The sequence below is a fragment of the Amblyomma americanum genome, chromosome 4 (genome assembly GCF_052857255.1).
Source record: "Amblyomma americanum isolate KBUSLIRL-KWMA chromosome 4, ASM5285725v1, whole genome shotgun sequence".
NCBI classification, from domain to species: domain Eukaryota; kingdom Metazoa; phylum Arthropoda; class Arachnida; order Ixodida; family Ixodidae; genus Amblyomma; species Amblyomma americanum.
The window spans coordinates 222,220,258-222,245,177 of NC_135500.1; the positions used below are offsets into that span (position 1 = coordinate 222,220,258).

The 24,920-nt window shown below is 48.6% G+C and overlaps 1 protein-coding gene across 1 annotated transcript in view; it reads right to left on the reverse strand.

Annotated features, from left to right (window-relative positions):
• Nucleotides 1-24,920, reverse strand: part of LOC144127615 (uncharacterized) — a 131,426-nt gene that overhangs the window by 26,253 nt on the left and 80,253 nt on the right. The window contains exon 2 of the mRNA XM_077660589.1: nt 16,388-16,514. Within this exon, the coding sequence (XP_077516715.1) occupies nt 16,388-16,485 (98 nt within the window). The 5' untranslated portion in view covers nt 16,486-16,514. The remainder of the gene's footprint in view (nt 1-16,387; nt 16,515-24,920) is intronic.

A 24,920-nucleotide genomic window follows, 5' to 3' on the forward strand; every position in this document is an offset into this window, starting at 1 on the left:
GCAAACTAACCACTCTGGCGGGTGGCAGCAATGGATGGTCGCGAGAAGTTGCTCGGGAAGAGCAACTTGGGTCGCACACGTCCCGCCGGTGGCAGCACCTGCCATCGCAGGGCAGTGGCGCATATCGCTTAACCGTCGCACCATTGCGCAAGGAGTTGTATGACGACTGGCACGGGCATGTGTATGTAAAGTAGAGAATGACCAATTCTGGACATATGGGCATTAACTCATTAATGCTGCCGCGTCATATCTTTGAGGCGGAGCTTAAGTGTTCCCTCCATTTTTATAAATGTTCCTATAATAATCCTCACATAAACTGCTTTAGTATGATTTATTATAATTTTCCATCTGGAGCACCATTCTTGGATAGTGTTTAAACCCGAGAATTCAGAATGTGTCGGTGCAAGTTTCTACGCGTCATATTTAAATTCATTGGATGTGTTCGCCTCTTCGAACTCTGTGGTTGTCCAGTGGCACTATACGTCAGGAATCAACTAAACTATCCATTATTATTACATGAACCAGGGCAGCTGTGAAAGCATCACAGGAACGATTTCTGAGTTGCATCCGCTTGCGACAGAAGCTTTTCTTTTTTCCTCTCGCTTTTCTCTTTTGACAAAAGGAAAAAAAGAAATGGAAGCCAAGGCGAACAGAGTCTATTCTTGGTTGTGTTCCAGCGGCAGGCGCAATCTCGCGGCCATCAATTTTATTCAGCCGGACCACATGGGAAAACTTTCGCTCCTGCTCCCTTTTCTCCCGGCTTTTTCTTCCTCTCCCCTCCTCCTGCGCTTCAGGCTCCGTACAACAGATACAACCGGCTACAGCGCGCTTCCATTAGTATCGGTAATTTAACCGTTCACTATAACGGAACTTCGGATATAGTGAACTTTAATTTAAGACAGGTGTTCAGAAGCGCCAGCATCAACTGTCGTGTTGCTTCGCGGGCGCGGGGCACAGAGATTCATTTGTCTGAACAAATCCGGCAAGACACTGTACAGACGTTCTTTCAAACGCAGGACTGCAATATCTCGAGCAGCGTAAATCAACAGCTGGACGCACACGGCTGAGGTTTGTCCATTCCCTTCCCGACCTTCGAATCTCGGGATGCGTCCTGGTCTTATGTGCATAACGTTCCTCCAGAAAGCTTGCCCCGTGACCAACGAACATGCGCGCTGAAAGGAACACACAAACAAGGTGAAATAGACCGTTCCAGTGTTGGGATCGATCCACACGGAACAGGGCATGCGGCACAGTACTGTTCCCGCTCTCTTCTTACAACCGAAGATGGGCATTGCTGGCATTGCTTGCTCATATTAGCCCTTTCAGACGCCGCACATAATACTGAATAAAAAAAATGAAATTCTTGAAAGAAATTTTGAAAGCCAATTAATTTAGCAGTTACAACCTGCTGTTACATCCTGAGGCAGTGTACATAATTTTTTCTCGAGCGCCACAATGGTCAAGAATTGTAACTTCGAAACAGGTCAGACAAGCACTCGAGGGATCCTGAGATCACCTTCTCTTTTTCTTTCTTTTGGCGATACACATGAAAGCCTGGAACCGAGAACAAGGCTGTAGAATTGCGGGTGACAATGTCTGCCCACATGACTGTGACGAATAACATGCTGACAAGCTCATTGTATAGAGAAATATTATTTTTGTGTACGCCAGCTAACATAAAGGAAGCAGCCCCGTTGTAAAAAGGTAAGCGCTAAGTTTGCGTGTATCAAGGAAATCGCTGATAGCTGCAATGATAAGCTGTTAGTTGGCTACGTACACAATGGCGTTTACACAAATGTACCTAATGTGAACATAGCATCCGAAAAAGCTGAAAAGGAAAGGAAGACTTAACGCTAAAACAAAGAAAACGATAATGAAAAACGTTTCCCCTCGCACACCAGTCGCACCCTCTTCTGTCATGTGCGGACACAAGCAATATATTAAAGAAAACGTCTTACTAGCGCTATATTAACGATTTATCACTTAATATGTGCGGGAAGCCTATCTTCTTTTTTTCTGAGTAGTTTTCTAATGAAGTAATGATCCCTGGCGTACTTTGTCAGGCTCAGCGGATAAGTACGTATAAAACTGCTTTTTGAGTGCGTCCACATCATCATCATCATCATCATCATCAGCCTGACTACACCCACTGCAGGGTAAAGACCTCTCCCATGTCTCTCCAATTAACCCTGTCCTTTGCCAGCTGCGCCCACCCTATGCCTGCAAACTTCCTAATCTCATCCGCCCACCTAACCTTCTGCCGCCCCCTGCTACGCTTGCCTTCTCTTGGAATCCACTCCGTTACCCATAAGGACCAGCGGTTATCTTGCTTTCGCAGTACATGCCCTGCCCAAGCCCATTTCTTCCTCTTGATTTCGACTAGGATGTCATTACCACGCGTTTGTTCCCTCACCCACTCTTCCCGCTTCCGGTGTCTTAACGTTACACTTAACATTTTTCTTTCCATGGCTCGCTGTGCTGTCTTTATTTTAAACTGAACCCTTTTGGTTAACCTCCACGTTTCTTCCCCGTAGGTGAGTACCGGTAATATACAGCTGTTGTACGCTTTTCTCTTGAGGGATATTGGTAACCTGCTATTCATGATCTAAGAGAACCTGCCATATGCGCTCCACCACATTCTTATCCTTCTAGTTATTTCCCTCTCATGACGCGGATCAGCTGTCACTATCTTGAACAAACAGCGCGAACAAAGACGAGCACAAAAGACAAGAAAGCGAACGACACGGCGCTGACTAACAACTGAGGGTTTATTGCTGATCACACAAGTATAAATACATGGATGTCGGCAATGAGGGAAAGGTTTACAAAGTGCAAAAACCAAAAACAAAACGTAAATGTGACAACAGCAACATAAGCACGCTAGAAATCAGCAGAGATTATCAACCCCCAGGAGTGACAGCTCTTTTTGCAGAAGTGTTAGCGAAGGGGTACTTATACATGCATTTCCCTGCTTGAATATGTTGTATGCCTCGATAATTTCCCTCGCAGTTTTTTCCCGATTTTTGGCAATGACCTTGGTTTCATGATATAGCGGTACGCACTGTTTTTTCTCTTTCTTTGCCCATTCACAATCCCGGCAATGAATGCCGAGATGACCTGAAACTACTTTTGACACTTTATAGCTGTGTTCGCTCAGCCTTTTATTTATGCAACGTCCCGTCTGTCCAACGTACTGCCCTCCACAAGGCAGAGGGATGTTATAAACAACCCCCTTATCACAAGGAACGAAGCGTGACTGGTGCTTAGTTGTGCACTTCGCCACTTTTCCTTTGAACTCATTAACAGATCGGCACAAACCGGCCAGACGATCAGGCGCGGAAAACACAACATCAACACCTGCTTTTTTCCCCACTTTTTTCAGGGAGTGTGAAATTCCATGTAGATATGGAATCACAGCGACACGTTTGCGGTTGTTGTCCGATCCCTGGCCGTCTCGTGTAGCTGGTTCTGACTTGCTCTTCTTTAGGGCCGACTCAGCTACTGACGTGATAAGTTCTAATGGGTACCCTGCCGAAAGCAATCTTTTTACCTAATGTGATACGCTGGAATGCATTCTGTGGTGGCAGGATTTTGTTAATGAGCTGTTCAAACAGGATCCTATGATACCCCTCTTAATGAGCTTGGAATGGCAAGAACCATAGGGAAGAAGGGGCTTGTTACCTCGGGGTTCGAAAGCCCAGCCTATGGTTCTTGCCATTCCAAGCTCATTAAGAGGGGTATCATAGGATCCTGTTTGAACAGCTCATTAACAAAATCCTGCCACCACAGAATGCATTCCAGCGTATCACACCAGGTAAAAAGATTGCTTTCGGCAGGGTACCCACTAGAACTTATCACGTCAGTAGCTGAGTCGGCCCTAAAGAAGAGCAAGTCAGAACCAGCTACACGAGACGGCCAGGGATCGGACAACAACCGCAAACGTGTCGCTGTGATTCCATATCTACATGGAATTTCACACTCCCTGAAAAAAGTGGGGAAAAAAGCAGGTGTTGATGTTGTGTTTTCCGCGCCTGATCGTCTGGCCGGTTTGTGCCGATCTGTTAATGAGTTCAAAGGAAAAGTGGCGAAGTGCACAACTAAGCACCAGTCACGCTTCGTTCCTTGTGATAAGGGGGTTGTTTATAACATCCCTCTGCCTTGTGGAGGGCAGTACGTTGGACAGACGGGACGTTGCATAAATAAAAGGCTGAGCGAACACAGCTATAAAGTGTCAAAAGTAGTTTCAGGTCATCTCGGCATTCATTGCCGGGATTGTGAATGGGCAAAGAAAGAGAAAAAACAGTGCGTACCGCTATATCATGAAACCAAGGTCATTGCCAAAAATCGGGAAAAAACTGCGAGGGAAATTATCGAGGCATACAACATATTCAAGCAGGGAAATGCATGTATAAGTACCCCTTCGCTAACACTTCTGCAAAAAGAGCTGTCACTCCTGGGGGTTGATAATCTCTGCTGATTTCTAGCGTGCTTATGTTGCTGTTGTCACATTTACGTTTTGTTTTTGGTTTTTGCACTTTGTAAACCTTTCCCTCATTGCCGACATCCATGTATTTATACTTGTGTGATCAGCAATAAACCCTCAGTTGTTAGTCAGCGCCGTGTCGTTCGCTTTCTTGTCTTTTGTGCTCGTCTTTGTTCGCGCTGTTTGTTCAAGATGCTTAACCAACTAGCCCGCCAAAACGTGTTAATGTCACTATCTGCCTTAAGGCGTATTCCTTTACCATTTCCAGCACCTCGTTGCCAATTGTGAACTGCTGTTCCCTTGCTAGACTTTAACAGGCTCAGTGGATAAGTACGTATAAAATTGCTTTTTGAGTGCGTACTAAGTGCTTTACTTCACACTACTTGCTCCTATACCAGCAGAATGTTAGAACACTCTCGCAAAAATGAAAAAAAAAAGAATCTAAGCTAGCGGACTTCTGATGAATAGCTAGCCCCACTCTTTGCACGGAAGCCGATATTCCCCCCTGTTCTGCAGACGAAAGGAAGCTGGAGCTTATATACCCATACTTATATGGCCACCCGTTCACCGTCGTCACTGATAACCACGCCTTGTGCTGGTTGGCCTCACTCAAAGATCACTCGGGGCGCCTTGGTCGCTGGACCCTCTGTCTTCAGGAATTCGATATTACTGTAGTTTACCGGTCGGGCCGCAAGCACTCCGACGCCGACGTCTTGTCACGCTCGCCACTGCCCTCTCCTGCGCCCTCTTCGCCATTATCTGATCCCCTACTCGCAGCGCTCACTGCCATGGACATGTCCCTTCAACAACGCCAAGATCCACGGATTTCGTCCTTGCTCGACGTACTTCGTGCACACTCTACGGCCTCCTTTCCTCGGGCCCTTCGTCGCCAAGCTTCCCATTTTGCCCTCCGCGACGATCTTCTGTACCGCCGCAACTGTCGTCCAGACGGCCGAAAGTGGCTTCTCGTGATCCCCGACATCTCCGATCTGAGATTTGCGAACGCTACCATGCCGACCCTCAGAGCGCTCATGCTGGCTCGCTAAAAACGTACGAGCGACTACGCCAGAGGTACTATTGGTAGGGCATGTACGATTTCGTCGCTAAGTTCGCTCCGGCACTGCTTGTCAGCAGCGGAAGTCGACACCTCGCCCTTCGACTGCCCCTTTACAGTCACGAGCGTGTCGTGCAAAACACTGGAACATGTCATTTATACTCAGTTAATTAGCCATCTACAAAACAATAGTTTTTTCTGTTCGACACAACATGGATTTAGGTCCGGCTTCTCATGTGAAACACAGCTCGTGGAATTCACACATGACATTTCTGTTTCCTTAAACTCCGCCGGTCAGGTAGATTGTATATTTTTAGATTTTGGAAAAGCGTTCGATTTAGTTGCTCACAACCTATTGTTACAGAAGCTTTCAGAATTAAATATTCCTACCTCACTCTTATCCTGGATTGAGGCGTATCTTGCGGAAAGGAGACAGTGCGTGGTTATCGACGGTGTCAGCTCGGAAAGTGTGGGTGTAACTTCAGGTGTTCCGCAGGGGTCGGTTTTGGGCCCTCTTCTTTTTCTCATTTTTATAAATGACCTCACTAGTAACATTTCAAGTATAATCAGACTTTATGCTGATGACTGTTGTATCTACCGCAATATTTCTTCTGAAGCAGATGCAATTTCACTACAGCATGACCTCAACTCTGTATTCTCTTGGTGCAACAACTGGAATATGGCGCTAAACATCTCCAAATGTAATCTGGTCCGGTTTACAAAAAAGAAACAATTCCTCCAAACAGACTATTTCCTTGGTAGCACTGAATTATCCGCAGTTTCAACTTATAAGTACTTGGGAGTCTTTTTTTCTACTGACCTATCATGGAATACACACGTAAATTACATATCTGCTAAAGCCAGCCGCACATTAAACTTTCTCAGACGTAACTTTAAGGACGCTCCCCTTACGCTGAAGGAGACATTATACATGTCTACTGTACGTCCGATACTTGAGTATGCTTGCGCGGTTTGGGACCCGCATACAAAACTGAATATTGAGGAGCTGGAGCGCGTCCAGAAACGGGCTGCTAGGTTTGTGTCCGCCGATTACAATTTCCAAAAAAGTTCTGGTTTGCGCGATAAGTTAGGATGGCCGTTACTTGAAAACAGGCGCAAATATTTGAGACTCTCTTTCTTTTATAATGTGCTTAATAATAAAACTGGAATTCCAAAAGAGAAATACATTAATGAACCCAGCTACATTTCCGCCCGCACTGACCACCCACATAAGGTGCGCGAGTACAATTGCCGTATAAACGTATTCAAATATAGTTTTTTCCCACGAACAGTGCATGATTGGAACTGTCTCCCTTCGCGGGTCGCTACCGCTCCTCCTACATCGTTTCTGACCGATTTGCAAAGCCACCTGTCAATATAAGTGCAATAATTCTTGTCCGAGTGTATTATGTTTTAAGCAGTGCTGTATTTTAAAATGTATCTTTTTTTGGTGTGTATGTGTGTGTTTAGGGTATGTTTGCCTTTCTACAATGGTTTTTATTTTGTTTGTTTGTTTGTTTTTGCTTCCGTGTGCATGGGTTTATTGTATCTGTGTATTTTCTGTGTACACAGCATCATTTGCCTAATTTATTATGTACTAGATGTTTGTTCTTATTTATGATGTTTCCCCCCTACAATAATGCCCCAATGAGGGCGCTGTAGGTACTGTGTATAAATAAATAAATATAAATACCGTGTCCGGCTCGCCCTTTCGATTGTGCGGGCATCGACCTATATGGGCCACTTCCCTTCACGACCGCTGGGAATCGCTGGATCACAGTCGCCGTGGACCACCTCACTCGGTATGCTGAGACCGCTGCCCTACCTGCGGCTACTGCTCGCGATGTAGCCTTCTTCCTTCATCACTTTGTCCTGCGTCACGGCGCTCCTCGAGAACTTCTCAGTGACCGTGGCCGTGTCTTCATGTCTGAAGTTCTTCGCGAGCTTCTCGCTGCGTGCCACACAGTCCACCGCACCACTACTGCTTACCACCCTCAAACCAACGGCCTCATCGAACTCTTCAACCGGACTCTTGGGGACATCGTCGCCATGTACATTCGCTCCGACAACTCTAATTGGGATCAGGTTCTTCCGTTCGTAACATATGCATATAACACCGCCTCTCAAGCAACCACCGGCTTTTCCCCGTTCTTTCTTTTATTCGGGCGCGAACCTTCTTGTATGTTGGATACAATCCTTCCCTACAACCCCGGCAGCTCGGAATATACTTCCCTTTCTGACATAAGTTCACTTCTCCACTGGCTCACTGGTCTGGCTCTCTGTTCCAGCTACGTCCAAATTTTCGGACAAGCACATCGGCCCTTACCGCATCTTAGAGCGTACGTCGCCTGTCAACCACGTTATCGAACCGGTGATACCGTCTTCGGACCATCGCCGCCGTGGCCGCGACGTCGTTCACGTCAGCCGCTTGAAGCCTTATTACAGCCCCCTCGTCGTCTCCTCGCCTTAGTCGCCAGGATGGCTCCCTTCTAACGCCGGGGCAGTTGGAACGGAGAAGATGGTCCGGCACCGTGCTGGAACGCTGCCGCTTGTGTCGCAGTCTCTCGCCTCGCTGGCTCGTAGATTACTTGTGCTGAGGTCTTCGTCGCCGGCGCTTCCAACGGGCCAATAAACCGCTATACAGCAGCTTCAAAAGATATGGTACTGCTTTTTCGACGCAGTTTATCATGTACTGATTCGTACTGTAGCAAATTATGCCTAATTGGGCTTTTATTCGTGATGACTGGTGCAATTGACTTCAGCGCGTGTCACGCGCGCTGCAGCATTCGTCTTTCTTGTCAGGGGTTTCTCTCGCGCTGTGCAGCTCAAACGTAGCTGTGCTATGGAGTTAGGTTAAAAGCACGTCTGTAAGGTAAATTACACCCTAAAGCGATAAACATCACTTGCCATCGTTGAGAAGAGATATTGTCCGCCACCAGCTCGAAACTAAAACTGCGGCAGCTGCATAGCCGGTGGCTCTTCTAGTGTCTGGACTTCTGCGCCATCGTTGGCCTTTCTTTGCTACACGAAAATTCTGTTTTAAGATGACCTAGCTTCGTCGTCATTCCACTACTACTCCTAATTGCGCTCGGAGGACAAGAACCAGATAAGAACATAGCGTTTAGTGCACGTACCCCTTTGCCGTGGGAGGGTGAGACCTGCACGACTGTTTTCTTCGGTTTCTCTGAAATTACAGGGTTCCCCAGACAAGGCTCACACTTCTCGCGTTCAGCTTGCTTAGTCCTTTGATATTACAGTAGACGTTACGCGAAAACAGCGCGAAAAACTGAGGACGGAAGGGCGAAAGACGCGACTTTTACACAGCAGACACCGAACTTCCGGGACATGCCGCCCAACTTCCGGTGGCTTCGCTAGCGCCCACTTCGGAAAGCGGGAATGCGGCATCCAGCCACCTAGTGGAGATCAGTGTTCGATACAGCCATATAGCTCGTAAATACAACCAAGAGCTACAGTGAACTAGAATATTGCTAGTGTGCTCACTGCGCCGCGTCTCCATAGGCCGAGGTGAAGCCGCCGGTGTCGACATTTTTTAGTTCGCTTGTCCGCTAGGTGCCGCTGCCGTTCCGAACACTGTAGTCGCCGCTGCACAAGTAGGCGTGGTGAGGCGCTTAGGAGTCGTTTTTTCGTCGTTGTTGTGTGATGTGCTCATTTTATGCTTGCTTTGGAGGATTCAGTGGTGTGCTTAGATCATTATTTCGTCTCCCATGAACCTGCAATGCAAGGATGTAGCATCCTGGGTAGATTGAGAGAGTGTTCCGTAAAGGAAAAAAAAATGCCGGTTAGTCTGCAGAACCATTGCTTCGCACCGGCTCTGCCTACAGAAAGGATGGCCCGAAGGTACCCCTCTTCAGCGTGCTGAGTTTTTCATTATAGTTTCAATAATCATAATCGCAGTTTTTAATCATAGTAAACTGTATTTCATTTTTGGCTTGGTGAAATGCATTCCTCAGGGAAACTGTGAAGATTCTATCTAAATTGGCCTCCTTGCTTGATGCGGAAGATAAATGCGCTGCTGAGATATCTGAACTTCGCATGCCATGCAGCAGGAACGATAGTGAAGCTGCCGGTTGGTCAGGCTGGAGCGTGTCGTGATCATAGTCGGCATGTAGCCAAGATCTAGTGACTCACGACTAGTCTTTCACATCGTAGGATATGGAGCAGGAAAATGTGTCTTAAAGCCAAAGTGCGAAATAGGCATTTGCCTCCTAACTATGTCAGCCACTCATGACAGTTCTCAACTTGCAAGGTACACAAAATACTGCGACAAGGCAGGATTCCTCTACCCTTCCGCACAGCTCCATGATTCTGTGCTGAAGTTTGATGACCTTTTTAGAGAATGCTGCAGCCAAAGCTCCATTCAGAGAGCATCTTTGATGTGCTGGATGTGGTCAGGGCAAGGCTGTGTAGAGAGGTCGTTGTGATCTTCACGCAGAAGTTCTTTCCAAGTTAATTGCAAAATTTTACATCGTAGTCAGGCTTTACTTTTTTGTGAAAGGGGTGAAACTGAGAGGCCCGGCAGACGTGAACGGGCCAAGCCCTTGAAGTTGAGCCCTAGCTGAACCACTGCGACACTTGCTTTCTCTGTGCGTTTGTCTCAAACAATATAAATACGTTTGTCTTTACCTCATTTGAAGATGAAGGGCTTCGTGTACTGTTAAATTTCAAATTTTCAAAAAACGCGGGTCCGATTCAGGCCGCGGCGGTTGAATTTCGATGGAGGCGAAATTCTAGAGGCCCGTGTACTGTGCGATGTCAGTGCTCCTTAAGAAGCCCAGGTGGTCTAAATTTCCGGAACCCTTCATTTAGGCGTCCCTCATAGCCTTAGTTGCTTTTGGAAGCTAAAACACCATAATCAATAATTTCAAATCTGCTGAACGCGTTTAGGCTGATGCTATGGCAGAGGAGTTACAGCTTGCAAGTTCAAAGGGATGAGTGGGTACAGGCAATTCGAAAAGAGCGAATGAGTCGCGAAATGAACTGCATGGTTGTGGAACGCGAGTTAAATCGGCGAGCATATGGAGAGTTTCACAGCTGCCATTAGCATTGATCTGAAGCGATATTTGTCTACTTTAAAATTGGGAATAAAGCGCCGTAGCCGAACTGGTTTGCTCAAAGCATATGATCGCGTTGGACGGACGATGCGGAGCGTAGAGTCCACAATTTCAGCTGATGAGTTCTTGGAATCTCAAAGTAGCGGCTGCTGTGCAGCTGCGCTCCATGCGCTTGACTCTGCCCTGCCTTCGCGCGAATGAAGATATTATTATACCTTCATCCGCTAATGTTGAACGACACGCATGATGCAAACTAGTTTAGTCCGCGCAGGCACGATCTTCTGGCAGTAACACGGGATTATATCCCATATACGCCTAGACCGTTTTTCCTGCCTTCCTACAGTGAACACGACAGCAGCGCCGCCACGACGCCGCCGCCATTTTGCGACAGCGGCGGCTTTTCTCCAGCCCGGCCAGTGAGCACACTACCCCATTCTAGCTCACTGTACAAGAGCGAAAGCTGGCCCCATTGGCGATGCGAATTCTTTAAAGGGCAATTTATCCACTGCGGGACTGCCGGGAAGACGAGGTTCCATACTTGGCTTGGCTGGTGTTAGCCCTAAAACATAACTACAACTGCATAAATACACATTTCCGCAAACAAAATATTACAAAGAAGCGCTCTTTGACAGTCGGTATGTCCTGTCTTAAAATATACTTACCGTGCATTGCATTAGATGAGCACAAAAGCAAGCAGGTGTAAACGAGCGCCAATTTCGCCCATGGTGAGACAGGGCTTTCTCTTCATGTCGCGAAATTCAGCGCATCGTCAAAAACGATACTTTGCGTTTAACAGGCACACTGTTGAGATCAAATATTATTTTTTAAAAATTGTTAGTGCTTAAAAAAAATAATAGCGCGCTATATAATCTTCCGTGTTCGCATTGTGAAAAGTAGAAACGTTTCATTGATGTCGTCTGCTATATCAGGTCCGCGCCACTCAATGGTTCGTACCATAAGCCGCTTGCCCGAACCCTCAGTTTTGCATCTGAAACTTGTCTGCACATGCTAAGTGTCGTCTCTCATAATGTGCTTGCACTGCACTTACAGATTTTGCTCAGAAAAATTTTGCGCCTGTGATGCGGATAATCTCACAGACCGCCTCCTCACCGAAACAGCATGACCGGTGGATACGCAGGAAGAAAAAGAGGAATGGCGAACATATGCACTCTTTCATAAATGAGACAACACAAGCTTTTCCCCTAGTCATCATTATTTACGTCGTAAACAACAGAAAGTTTGGCCACATCGCTAGTCTCTCACTGAAGTGCGCACCAAAGAGAAGCAAAAAAAAAATGGCTGGCGAGGTAGCATTCCTCAGCGCTAAATACAACGTTTGTCCGTAAAGTTTCGTGACTGATTTATTTTCTTCTCTAGAAATGATTCCCCAAAACAAATGTTGGTGCGTATGTGTAGCGCCATCTTTTCGGGCTAACCTGAGCTATTTATGTTAATTGCTGTGGCAGCCGCTAGATGGCACTACATGTAGAAAAATACATTGTCACTAGTCGTCTGCGCATTCTACTGTGAGTGAATGTGGAAAGATGGACGTCCACCTAAAACAGCGTGTAAGCATAAAATTCTGTGTGAAGCTTGGCAAGACAGCCACACAGACGCATGAGGTCCTTCGTCACGCTTACGGCAACGAGACATTATCGTGGGCGCGAGTTTTCGAGTGGCACAAGAGGTTCGTTTATGGGAGAACGTCGGTGGAAGACGACACAAGGCAGGGGCGCCCTTCAACCTCATGGAATGAAAACAAGGTGGCTCGGATCAGGGAAATCGTACAGAAAGACCGCATCATTACAGTCCGCATGCTATCAGATGCTCTAGACATTAGTAAGACAACATGCCACCAAATTTTGCGTGGGAACTTGGGGAAACGAAAGCTGAATGCTAGACTTGTGCCGCACTTCCTCACACAGGACCAGAAGGACACGCGGGCATCAGTGAGTGCTGATTTGCTCTCCGAGGCAGAGAAGGATGCTGCATTCGTCGACAACATCACGGCTGAAGACGAAACATGGTGTTTTCAATACGATCCTCAAACAAAGAGACAGAGCGTAGAATGGCGGTCCACAAGCTCCCCGGCGTCGAGAAAGGTACGGCGACAGAAGACCAAAACAAAGACGAAGATAATCGTTTTTTTCGATGCCAAAGGTGTCACACACCACGAGTTCGCCCAACAAAGGCAGACGGTGAATCAGTTTTCTATCCGCCTACACCAACACATGCGTGATGCACTGCGACGCCGTCGTCCTGACTTATGGGCATCTGGACAATGGAGCCTTCTCCACGATAACGCAAGGCCGCACACTGCTCTCAGCGTGAGAAAATTTCTCGCCAAGTACAGAATTACTGCACTTCCCCATCCGCCATACTCGCCTGACCTCTCCCTATGCGATTTTTTCCTGTTTCCTCGTGTGAAGAGAGCCCTAAAAGGTCGCTTAATGGGGAGCGTGGAGGCCATTCAAGACGCCACGACAAAGGAGCTGACAGCCCTGCCAAAAGAAGCGTTTTCCAACTCAAGACCTCAAGGAGCGTTGGAAGCTGTGTATAGACTGCAAGGGAGACTTTTTAGAAGGGGTGCTGCACAAATGATTTCGAAGTTGAACGCATTTTTTTTAATGGACTCAGTCTCGGAAATTTACGGACAAAGGTTGTACTTTGTGAAACCACGGTGGGCTACCCAAATTTTTGGGGTGTGCCAAACCCTTTATGCGGTTGTCCCGAAAGTGGGTCAGCTCAATTTTCAAATTTTCTAAGGTGGGCCGCAAAAAATTTCGGGAATGGACCAAGCCCATTTTAGGGTGTCCCAGGTAGGTTCCGAACACGGTTCAACTCAATTTTAAAATTTTTGAGGGCGGACCAATTCCATTTTGAGACCAGGTAAGCCTGTCTTCCACCCGAGAACACCCATATTCTTTGGAAGTCAAATTCAGTCAAGGTCATTCCTAGGGCAAATTTGAGGCGTCCTAACCATATCTGGGACTTGCCTCGTGTTATACCATGCGTTGCCATCCTTACCCTGCAGGGCCATCCCCAAGTTGAGCTTTGCCTTGTGTCTCACACGCCGTTAGATCGGCCAAGGTTATTCCAAGGTCGAACTCGGGTTGTCCTGATCATGTTTGGGACATGTCTGATGTGTCGTACCATGTGTTGCCATCTTCATTTTGGAGAGCCATCCCCAAAATTGAGTTTTGCTTGATCCATCGCCGCACACACTCATTCCCTTACTGGGACGGGCTGAGACTTCGTTTTCTTCGCGTGAGACGTCGTCGAAATCGCTAGGGGTAGGACAGAAGTGCTTTCGCGATTAAAGATTACTCCCGTTTCTCGATCGCACAGCCAGAAATACAACACAGGCGGTAAGATGATGCGCGACCTCCTCACCTGAAATGATCGACGCTCTTCACACAAAACAAAGATCGAATCTGTTAATTTTTCCTCAGAAGCATAGCCACTGTACCCGCGCATTCTTTACAGTCGCCATATTCGCGGCAGTGCAGCCATTGCATCAATCGGATGCTTCGGATCTACGCCTCCACAAAGCGCACAAAACATTGGTGAAAACGAAAACTGAGCAACCAAGAAATGCACTCCATAGAACAGTCAACAAGCCACCGAATGACAGTCCGAAGCCTCGTCTTCCCGGCATGCCTCGGTCGTCCGTGGTGAACGCAGCGCAGAGCCGCCAGCTTTAGTAAGAAACTCTATGTATACAGCGTTCAAGGAAGCTGCATGGAGGCGCCCTCCTGCGGTAAAGTATATATCTTATATATCTAGATAAATTTTCTGATGCTCCTCCCCACCCCCAGATCTGGAAGCTGGATCCATGGCTTCCCCGAGCTGGAGTTCCGAGCACTCTAATCGCATCCGTGGTTCCCTGTGTATGCATCTTCGTAACGTTTTATTACAAGTGATAAATTAAACTTCTCCGTAGCTGACACAGCTAACTTCGGAGAGAACGTGAAGGGAAACTCATAATAAACGGGCAACATTAATTTTCTTAACTCGTTGAAGCAACGTCTCGCGCATGTATGCGAGTCCTAGAGGAAAGCCCACGCCCAATGGTGAGTTCCTGCACTGCCTGTAAACGATGGCGTTTGTTATTCTGGCAACATAGCTTCAAGTCCGGCCAACGTTTCCTTACTGAGCGGTGCGAGGCTCTCGCAATGAAGGCCTCTGCGTTCGAGTGGCAGCGCGGCCGGCTATCAACACAAGTGGCAGCAGGGGTTCGAGTACGCTTTTCTTACTTCAGAGGCACAACGTAATGGTGGCGGTATGACGTCACGACCGTGCATACCAATGAGGAATTGTGTGGTGACGTCATGACTGTAGGGTGTTTGGTATACCGCGCCATGTCATGTGGTTGTGACGTCACATCGTCATCGACCAATGGCAGTTTCGTTGTCACACCACCGAGGTTTGCGCCGAACGTGCGCTCTAAACCTATGCGTTGAAAGGAATGAACGGGAGACTAGGAATAAATCGCTGTCTGGAGAAAAAAAATGGTTGTTTGGAAAAGGAAATGGCGCAGTATCTGTCTCACAATTCTGCGGACACCTCAACCGCGCCGTAAGAGAAGGGATAAATGTGGGAATGAAGAAGAAAGGAAGAAAGAGGTGCCGTAGTAGAGGTCTCCGGAATAATTTCGACCACCTGGGGATCTTGAACGTCCACTGAGATCGTACAGCACATGGCCGCATTTGCGTTTCGTCTCCATCGAAACACGGCCGCCGCGGTCGGGTTCTAACCCGGGTACTCCGGCTCAGTAGACGAGCGCCCTAATCACTGAGCCACCGCGGCGCTGTCTGGAGTGTGAAAACGGCTGGCACGAATGCTGGGCAGTAAAGGCGGATGCGCACTTTACACAGAATTTACATTTAAAAACATCGAGGTTGGAGACTCGCAAAACGGGTGGTACAAAGAATCTCAAGAGCGATTTTTCGCAAATAGCGCTACAAGTAAGCAAGACTCCCATGCGGCTTGCGCGAAAAACAATGCAGAAACATTCTCACATTCGCATGGGTTTTAACTACTATAGTTGCCCCCACTTTTGCGCCTTTCCGTACTCGTAAATTTTGATGACCCCGTGCTACTTCCAATACGAATATCAACATTTACAGGCGGAACGGGAGGAGAATATGAGATCGCCTTCGCCGCGCGCTATTTTCCCATGGAGAGCAGCCACGTTTTGAGCTCTGTGTTCGTAAGCAGCGGATGCAAGGCACGTAACGAATACAAGGATTCCTGCCATCCGAGTGCATATTTCTATTCGCAGCGAAAGCATATGGCGACCACGAAAGGCAAAAAGAATTAAAGCGAAGTGGAATCGTTACTCCCTTTCCGTGGATAATAAATCCCCATGGCCGCACGCCGTACTAAGGCCTGCTATTGCAGGCAGGCGGCTCGCATTCACACAGGTCCACGCATATCATCCCATCAGGCTGGGTGCAAAAGAACTGCGCTGCCATCGTCTTGCAAGTGTTCCGCTTCCTGTCGCCATGCTCTCTTGTTTTGTGGTGCCGGAAAAGTCGCGCGGATCTTTTCAGCATGCGGGCATCCTCGTAACAGGGATGCATTCGACAGCAAAACTCTTGCAACAACGTGTGCCGCTCACGCGATGGCGCGGTTCCGTGCGCCGACCCTTCCCCCTGGAGTGCGTCGGTTTCGTGAAAATAGCCATTACCAGGATTTCTTTTCGCTTCTTGTTTACGGGAGTCGTCTGTCATAACAACCGCGGCTGCAAGGGAAAGGAGGAGCACGGGTCCTCACCTGCAGTCCAGCTCAGCGTCGGCGAGCAGGGAACCAACGACCACTGTCAGGCAAAAGCAGCTCCACAGCGCCTGGGCGGAGAACAGGCTTCGACTCATTGCAGGTGGCCCCCGACGGCTGGATACGCCTGTGGGCAGACACGAGAAGGGCACGCATTGCTGCGGGTCGTACGTTTGGGCGCGCACGCATTCAGAGCGAGAGTGGCCACGACGAGAGCCGGAGCGGCTGCACAGCTGGAGCAGCGACAATATGGCACAGAGAGCTAATTCCAAATCCTCACTGGTACAGCGCAAGAATGCAGAACCGACAGCAACGAGGCTGAACCTGGATGTTTTTTTCCACCTACCAGCGCTGAGGCTGAATGCGCGCTAGTTTGGTCCTCCAGCTGCCACCAAATTTTTCTAGGCTAGCGCAGAGTTTTTATATCTACTGCTTTTCTGATAAAAATACTGTGCACTAATCTCACGCGCTGCTATTTCAGGGTGTTTATATATTCCTTAGGGTTATATGCACAGCGCGCGAACTGGAAGCTAGGCGACACGCTGTGTCCGCCACAATGTGTAACTGCGTGCCGCGGTTATGAGACCACGGACGGGAAACGGGTCTCCGTTTACTTAATTGGCTCGGTTTATGGGATTTTAACGCTCCAAAGCGGCCCAGGCCACGAGGGACGCCGTGGTGGCTTCGGATAATTTCGATCCTCTGGGGTTCTTTAGCCGCGTAGTGGCATTGCACATGCCTCTATCATTTCGCCTGTACTGAAATGCGGCCGCCGCCGCGATCGCACCCGCGTGTTTCGGTCGAGCAGGCGAGGACCACAACCACTTAGCCTCCGCAGCGGCCGTCCCTTTGCTTGAGGAATAAACGGAGGCTCAAGTGCCACTGTCAGTTAGTTCTCAATGCATAGAACTACATGGCCAATTCTTAAGGCGTCTATTGATGGAGGTCAGATGCAGTGCCACTTGTTCGAACAAATACTGAGAATGGGGGAATTCTTCAGCTGCGCTAGTATACAGATGTGCCACCTAACCAGGGGTTTTGGAACAACAGTGCCAGAGCAGCAGGAGTCGTTGCACTATACCTCTGGAAAGCAAAGCTCATTCTATTAAGAAATAAAGAAAAACCGTTATGAAAGCCGGATAGCGATTGAACAGCATTTTTCTTCTTTTGTAGCAAAGGAAGAACTTGAAGGACGTTCAGTGAGGATTTTGGTCTGGGCTAGTCGGTTCATTGTTTTTCGTCGACATATTACCACAACGCTATGAACCACAAACACCAGAAGACACACAGCACAGGACGGGCTCTGCACCAAGGCTATACTCGTAGCTAAAGCAAACCGCCTGGACGCAAGTTCAAGATTAAATTACGTGTTGATGGCGGCGGGCTATTTATTGTTGCGAAAGCAATACTACGCCAGCCAGGCAGCCAGCTCGGCTCGTCGCGTGGTCGCAGTTCAGCCGTATGCCGTGGCCCACGAACGACCTTGAGCCGCCGTTGCCTAGCAACGCCGCAGCCGCCCTCCAACAGATGGCGCCACCGTCGACGCCGCTGCCGTCGCCTCTCGCTCAAGCAGATGTGCTCCCCTGGGGTAGAGGGAGAGGAGGTGTCGCCTCGCGGGTATATATGCGCTTCACCTCGGTGGATTGTGGTCGTTATGGGGGGCGCGAAAGAGACGCAACAACGATAGAATGAAGCTACGAAGAGACAACGCGCTCAAGAGACGCCAGAAGAACGCGCCGCACGACTCGAGAAGCGTCGTAACGAAGATGCGGCTAGAAGTCGTGCCACGTCCCAGAGTGACCCTTCAACTGCGGAAGAGACCGCTTTGAGTTCTCGAGAGCGTCGGAATGAGACGCTGCGTAGACGACATGCCGAGGAAACGAAGCTTTCGCAATGGAACTAGGGTTAACCAGAGCTAAACCGCAGCCAATTTTTTATTTGTTTAGAAATAGTGTCAATCCCCGGCTGAATTTTTGCAGACAGGGCACAAAACACATACAAAAAGCAAGACAATATCTGAAGGAATGTTTAACAGCAAGAAGAGTAATTTGTAAGCGAATTAAAAATGCGGTAAGAAATAAACGAAGAAAGGAAATGTTCAGAGCACATTACTTACCCCAATGAAGCGCTGGTAGATAAGGAAATACTTGAGTAATAATTCAAAGAAACAGCGTATAAGCTTAAAGGTAACAGTGAAAAGATCTCGGAATACGCTCGTAAAACCGATGCAGTTAACGCTGCCGGTGTTTTCTGAGGTAACATTTCTTTTCCTACGCTGGCGTGAATCTTGCCACGCTCTCTTTTTAATGTTGCGTCGATACAGCAGCAACCTTTTTAGGTCGTTTAAAAAAAAGGGGGGGGGGGACTCTATGGGGATCCGGAAAGAATAAGCGATATCTGTAATATGTCTCACTGTGTGGACAAGTTTGCTTGTTTTTTGGATTACTGCGCTTACATCTTCGTCGGCATTTTCGAGCCTCGCTTTATCTCAGCTCGCGGTCCTGTTTCGGCTCCCACTGCCGCGTCTTTCGAAAATTTTCAGCTATCGCCACCCAAAATTGACGGCTTTTGTTGCCGCACTCAACGCTTGCGGGGATAGAGCTGAAAACATTAAACACGAAAAAACGCACATGTCTCTTGCTTCGAGATGATGCTCGAGCATAATGGCACAGGGTTTGCATAGCTGGCAGATGAGGTAGATGCGCATGAGAGAAAACGTAGGAAATCAATATGGCAATTTCATATTGGCAGCCACTAGTGGCGTAAAGGCAGTTGTCCTAAAGATTATATGAATGGTAGATGGTCTGCCACACGAACGCCGCGAAAAGTTTTCATCTGAAATTTGTGAGTTACCAGAGAAGAAGCGTCGCTTTAAAAGGCTATGCGGAAGGCCACAATTTATTTTTAGAATTAAAAACAGCACGAAAATTTCTGGACTTCCTTCCTCGCCGATTTAGCGTTCTGCATACGTAGAACATGCAAAGATACGTAGAACAGCAAAGATAGATAGATAGCAAAGATACGTGGAACATGTGCCTTCCGAACCGTTGTCAGCACCATAACATCATGCCACTCTCGGTGCAATAGAAGTTGTAGCAGAGTGCCGCACTGTTGCTGCCAACAACTGCTGGCGAGTTAAACTCGTGAAAACTTACCGGATGGCGCAAGAAAATTTGTTGTAATTACCTCCGTCGGCCAACGAAATCCTCACGTTTGGAATAAGATCAATGCGCGTTTTTTTGTTGTAACCATGTAAACGAAGATTGCATGCCAAGGCAGCGGCACCGAAACTGTGCCGTCATCTTAGCGGTTTCGCAGAGGTGGCTCTTTCCTAAATTGCTTGAGAAAGTCAGATTAATTGCAGCGCTTGCGAATAAGAAAGACTGAGCATGATTCCTCCTTTCTCCGTGCTCAAAACTGCGGTATTCGCGACAATTTCCCTAGAGGGTGAACAGAACTTCAATCTTGACCAGATAGTTCAGTTGCCTGAGCTCTTTCTTACGGTGACCATCGATATAAAAACACCAGAAATGCAATGCCTACCATTCGGGCAAAAAGAGAACGCTGCTTGCATAATCCAGCTAAAGGCCTGGCAGCGTGTTTTAATTACACAGGCCAGTGGTCAGCCATGGGCTATCCAATTAAGGAGAAGAAGGATTGCTACCAGAACGCGGGAAGGTGCTTTAGTGCTCGTCGCTTTATTTTCCCTTTTCGCCGAGTAAACGGCAAGCTTTCTTTCCGTACTCGCTACAGTTGACAGCCCGGTCTATTCGGCTTCTTGGGGGAGGATCGGGAAACTGGGAAAGGAGGCGGTGCTCAGCCTCAATGCGCACTCCTTGTGTGCGTGATAAAAGGAAACTGGAGGAACCGTTATAAAAGGTTAAAAATGAAACACTGTTCCTTCCGGCGAGGTGCTCTCGGTCTAAATATAAACAAACGGTCTTCAGGCGAAAAGCGGTCGCAAGAAGGAAATGCACAAGCCGGGATAAATGTTGCGCTAGAGTAATGCCTTTTAAGGTGATTGCAAGTTCGCTGATAGGCTTAGATGTATTTTGTTTGAAATGCCTTATATAGCTCGGTGGCGCAGTGTCTGAAAGACGCTGCGCCAGGGAACGTCGAAAACGCAAGTACACGATGTTACACAGTGGTCTGCTCCGCTATACACAAGCCGCTTTTGAAAGCACCACTCACGGAACTGCACAACCTAGAATGACTTTAGACAGCCTGAGGAGGCACATACGTGACCGACAAATGGGGGCCGGAAGCAGTCAGCCTAGCACACAACGAGGCTGCCTGTCTTTAGCCTCGCCCTTGTGGGCCTCAAAATAATCACACGGCAAGGTATTAAGCCCTCTCTCTGTGCACTCATAACACCTGTAGTTGGACTCCTTAGCTGCCTGTGAGAAATTTGGGTTCTCCTGTCTCCAAAATGTATAGCCGGCGCACATTGCTCCTGCTAAAAGCGGACATGCCTTGGGAGGGATTGAACAGGAAACCCACGCGTGCCCTCTTCCAACCCTGTCTACTGCATGCAATCAACACCACAAGCCCACTGCGCGCGCAAACTGCGCTCTGCAATAAGGAATAGTTTAGCGAGAGAAATTCTTCGAGATTGCGCGTCGCATCGCACCTTCCCCGGCCGCAGCGTGTGCAGCATTTCTTGATTTCACGATGTGCGAGGCCTCGTCGAACGGAGGCTGCATGCGCCGCCTGCACAGAGTTCGCGCCTAGATGAAGCAATTCGACCTGTGAAATAAGTTGCGGGTCGCGCGAACGCCGAATGGGTCACCGGACACCGTTAATTCGCACTCTTCGGGTTCGCTCGCCGCCACAGTGCTGTCGCAAAGGACGCAATTATCTCGGCGTACACCTCCCACGTTGCGCTTAAGGGACGACAGGCTCGAACATTTCGAGGATGGAGGAGGCAGTTATTAACAAGCGCCTGCTCGACGCCGTTTTCAGCCTCATAACGTATGTGGCAGGAGCGGGTGCTGCATGCGGCCCACTTCAAGGAGTCAAGTCTCGACCCGTGGTCACTGCCCTTCTGTATAGGCAGTCTCACCACGGTCTTGGAGACAGTCACGTGCTTCAAGAGGCAACCGACGCAAGACACACGAACGAAAACAGATGAGGGCGCCCGAAGGAGCGTTGCACAGTGCCCGAAAACTCAAGCCAAGCTTGGATCAGAAGCAGAGAGAGCAGCGTTTCAAAGCGCTTCAGGCCGGGTGCGTAAACGGCAGTGCTTGTTGCGCACTCCTTCGTTCTCCGTATTCTTCTCTGCGCTCACGGAAGCAAGCAATAAAACTAGAGAGCAGAGAAAAGAAAACGAAAGCTTCTATTCCGCTGTGTTTCCATTAATCAGAACATTTTCGTTATATTCCGCAGTTTCCTGCCCAATAAGTTTACGGAATTTGCAATGCACGAAGAAAGGACGTATTTCAGCCTACATTCGATCATTGTGCACAATATGAAACTTAGTGCTCTACAAAGCAGCCTAAGATGCCAGAAGGCCCTCTGGAAGCACAATAAGCGAACCGCCGTTCAGGCCGCTTAAGCAGCTCACAAGGTTTTCCCAGCACGTGGCCATGTGGCTTTTGACTCGCAGCTGCTTAACCTTCTGCGTTTTAAGCCATTAGTTTCAAAATGAAGACGCTTTACAGATCTGTCACTGTGCTGGTCAAATGGATAACACTGGGTCGGTTTTGTTAGCGAACATTTGCTTAAAGAGAGCGCAGCGACCTATGGAAAGCTCCGCCGTAACGATATGACGCGATAGCGTTAAGGAGTTAATGCCCGTATATTCGGAACTGATCATTCTCAACTTTACATTCATAGGTCCCTGGGAGTCTTCACACCACACCTTCCGGACCTGTGCAGCAGTTAAAGGATGCGCCGAGATGGCTGCCATCGGTGGACATCGTGCGACCCAAGTTGCTCTTCCCGAGTGATCAACCATTAATAAAAGTTGTATAACAGCCACCTGCCACAGTTGTAAGTTTGGTCACAACGCGGTGGGCAGGTTGTGGTGGCGCCACCTAGGTTGCTTCTGCGGCCACCTGAGCTACCCTATGCCACCAAATGATTCGCTCACAACGCCGACGCCGGATTTTCTGAGTAACGGGGTCATTAACGCTATCGCGGGAAAAATTATAGGTGTAACGTTAAGAGGCAGGAAGAGGACAGAGGGGGTCAGGGATTAAACATGGGCTAATGACATCATAGTCGAAATCAAGATGAATAAATGGTTGAGGTTTAGCTCTGGTTAAACCTGGAGTGATGCTATAGCTACAGCTGGCCAAGCGGAACTCTCTCAGTCGAATTACAAAGCCAGTCTTTCGCGCTGCGTTTCGCTGGGCATTCGTTCTTCACCTTCGTCCCTGGACGTGGATTCACTCCCTCACCCCTCTCCACTCCTCCCCTACTCGGTTTCGCCGGCGCGCCGACCACCGCCACGCTGAAGGCTCGAAATGCTAGTGTAATGTGGGCGCGAGGCGCGCACACCAACTGCGTGCTCTGACGTCACTCCGTGCATGCGTACAACTGGCGGAGCGGTAGTACGACGGTTCAGCGCGCAGCCACGCTGACCTCGCGAAGTGGCTGGCGTAGTGTAGCTACCGCTACAATAAATGGGCTTGGGTAGGGCATGTAATGCGAAGGCGAGATAACAGATCGTCCTTCAGGGTATCAGAGTGGATTCCAAAGGAAGGGAATCGCCCGACTCGCCCAAGTTTCTACCCAAGGGAATCGTAGCAAGGGGCTGCAGAAATTTCAGTGTGTGTGGGGGGGAGGAAGGGGGGGAGATTAAGAAGTTTACGGGGATAGGGTGGCCGCAGCTGGCACAGGACAGGGTAAGTTGGAGAGATATGGGAGAGGCCTTTGTCCTGCACCGTGCAGTGGGCGTAGTCAGGCTGTTGATGATGATTATGATGAATTAGCAGGGAAACTAAGAAATCCTTGCGCTCTATCCAGGCGCTTGCACACTCATGTTTCACGGATTGCAGTTGACTACAAAAGAGATGAGAGCATGGATTATAGATAAGAGAGCAGAGAGAGATAAGAGAGAGAGAGCCTTTGTTCCGCATGGCTCGGTGATTCAGTTGCCAATAAAGGGTGGGTTACAACATAAGCGATGCAAAAAAATGGTTACAATTTTCAAAAAGTTCCGGGCAATTTCCGATACTTTTTAAACGAGTCGCTGAGAGCGCCTGACATTTTTTTCTCTGCCGTGTGCATTTTTCCGACACTTTTCTTACAACCGCAAAGGGGTAGACAGTTGTTTTTATTTATCGGCTTGTTTCAGAGCATTGAGCTGTTGGCCACTACTAAGGTATCGAATTACTTGCTGTCTCATCACTCCACTACGCCTAGGGACCGACAAGCATACAGGCTGTCGGATACAGGGCATATGGCCGGCGTTTCGTACGTTACGCCATGCTGAGCAGCATAATTTACTAACGCTTGCCTTTAACGTGGCCTGTGTGACAGAAATAGAAGGTGAGCACAAAGTGAACCAGGGAGGGGGAAGCCTCGGGGAGCTCGCCATGGTTTCGACAAGAGGACTTGTCATCCTCTGACAAACTCTTGAACTCGCTTCGAAGGTTGGGACTCATTCTCATATGCACCTTTGCAGGCTATTGGTGTTCGAAACTGGTTTTGCCCCGTAAGAAAAGCAGCGGAGTATGCAGAGCCTTTCACCAGCGCCCGCCCCTGTGGAAGCCGGGCTGGGGCGCTTCTGTCCATTGTAGCCATACAAGGTGGTTATGTCCAGCTGCTTCTCGTCTAAAACCGGCAAGGGCAGGCAGATATTAAACAGTGCGCCGTATTCCTGATTTAGCCTACCCCAACCGATCGCGTCTGTTTCGCGTTGGGAAATCCTGGAAAAGCGAGCGAGAAGGCCTCACCGACCATGGATGGGTTAAGCCGCAGCTCATCCGCTGACAAATGCGCGCCCGAGAAAATCTCCCTGACAGCTGCGCCGGAAGCTGCTCATATTTTGCACTGTACAACGACCGGCTGGTTCACTGGCTGCCCTGCACGAGACTCGGTTTGTTTGTTCCGGACGAAAGATTCGACCAACGCTGCGCACGCGGGAAGGGAAGAAGGCCCTTTGAAGAACTTTTCCTCCGGAGGGTTGCAAGTAAGCGACGCCTCCCCTCTTGATGCTCCCTGCCGGATACGTGTCTCGCATGAGATCTGCGCTTCGTTTTTCTTCCGCGATTCGCCGAAGATGGGCTTGTCAAAACACGGCCAAAACACTAATCTACAGATTTTAATTGCCACAGTGTATATCTGCGTGTTTTGAAGGTGTCTAGTGTTTACATAAAACACACGCGACAGACGAACTAGAGACGAGCCAAAATAGGATGCACTCGTGGTGAATTGTCCGACCGCCTCTTCTTCAGCGACTGCCGCCGAAACGTCACTCCGCGTCATATACAAGAGCAGGTAAAAAGTGTTATTTCAACGGTACCAGTGCATTCGTTCAGGAGCAACCGACGCGTAACAGTGCAGCTTATGGCCACGAGCGAATGGT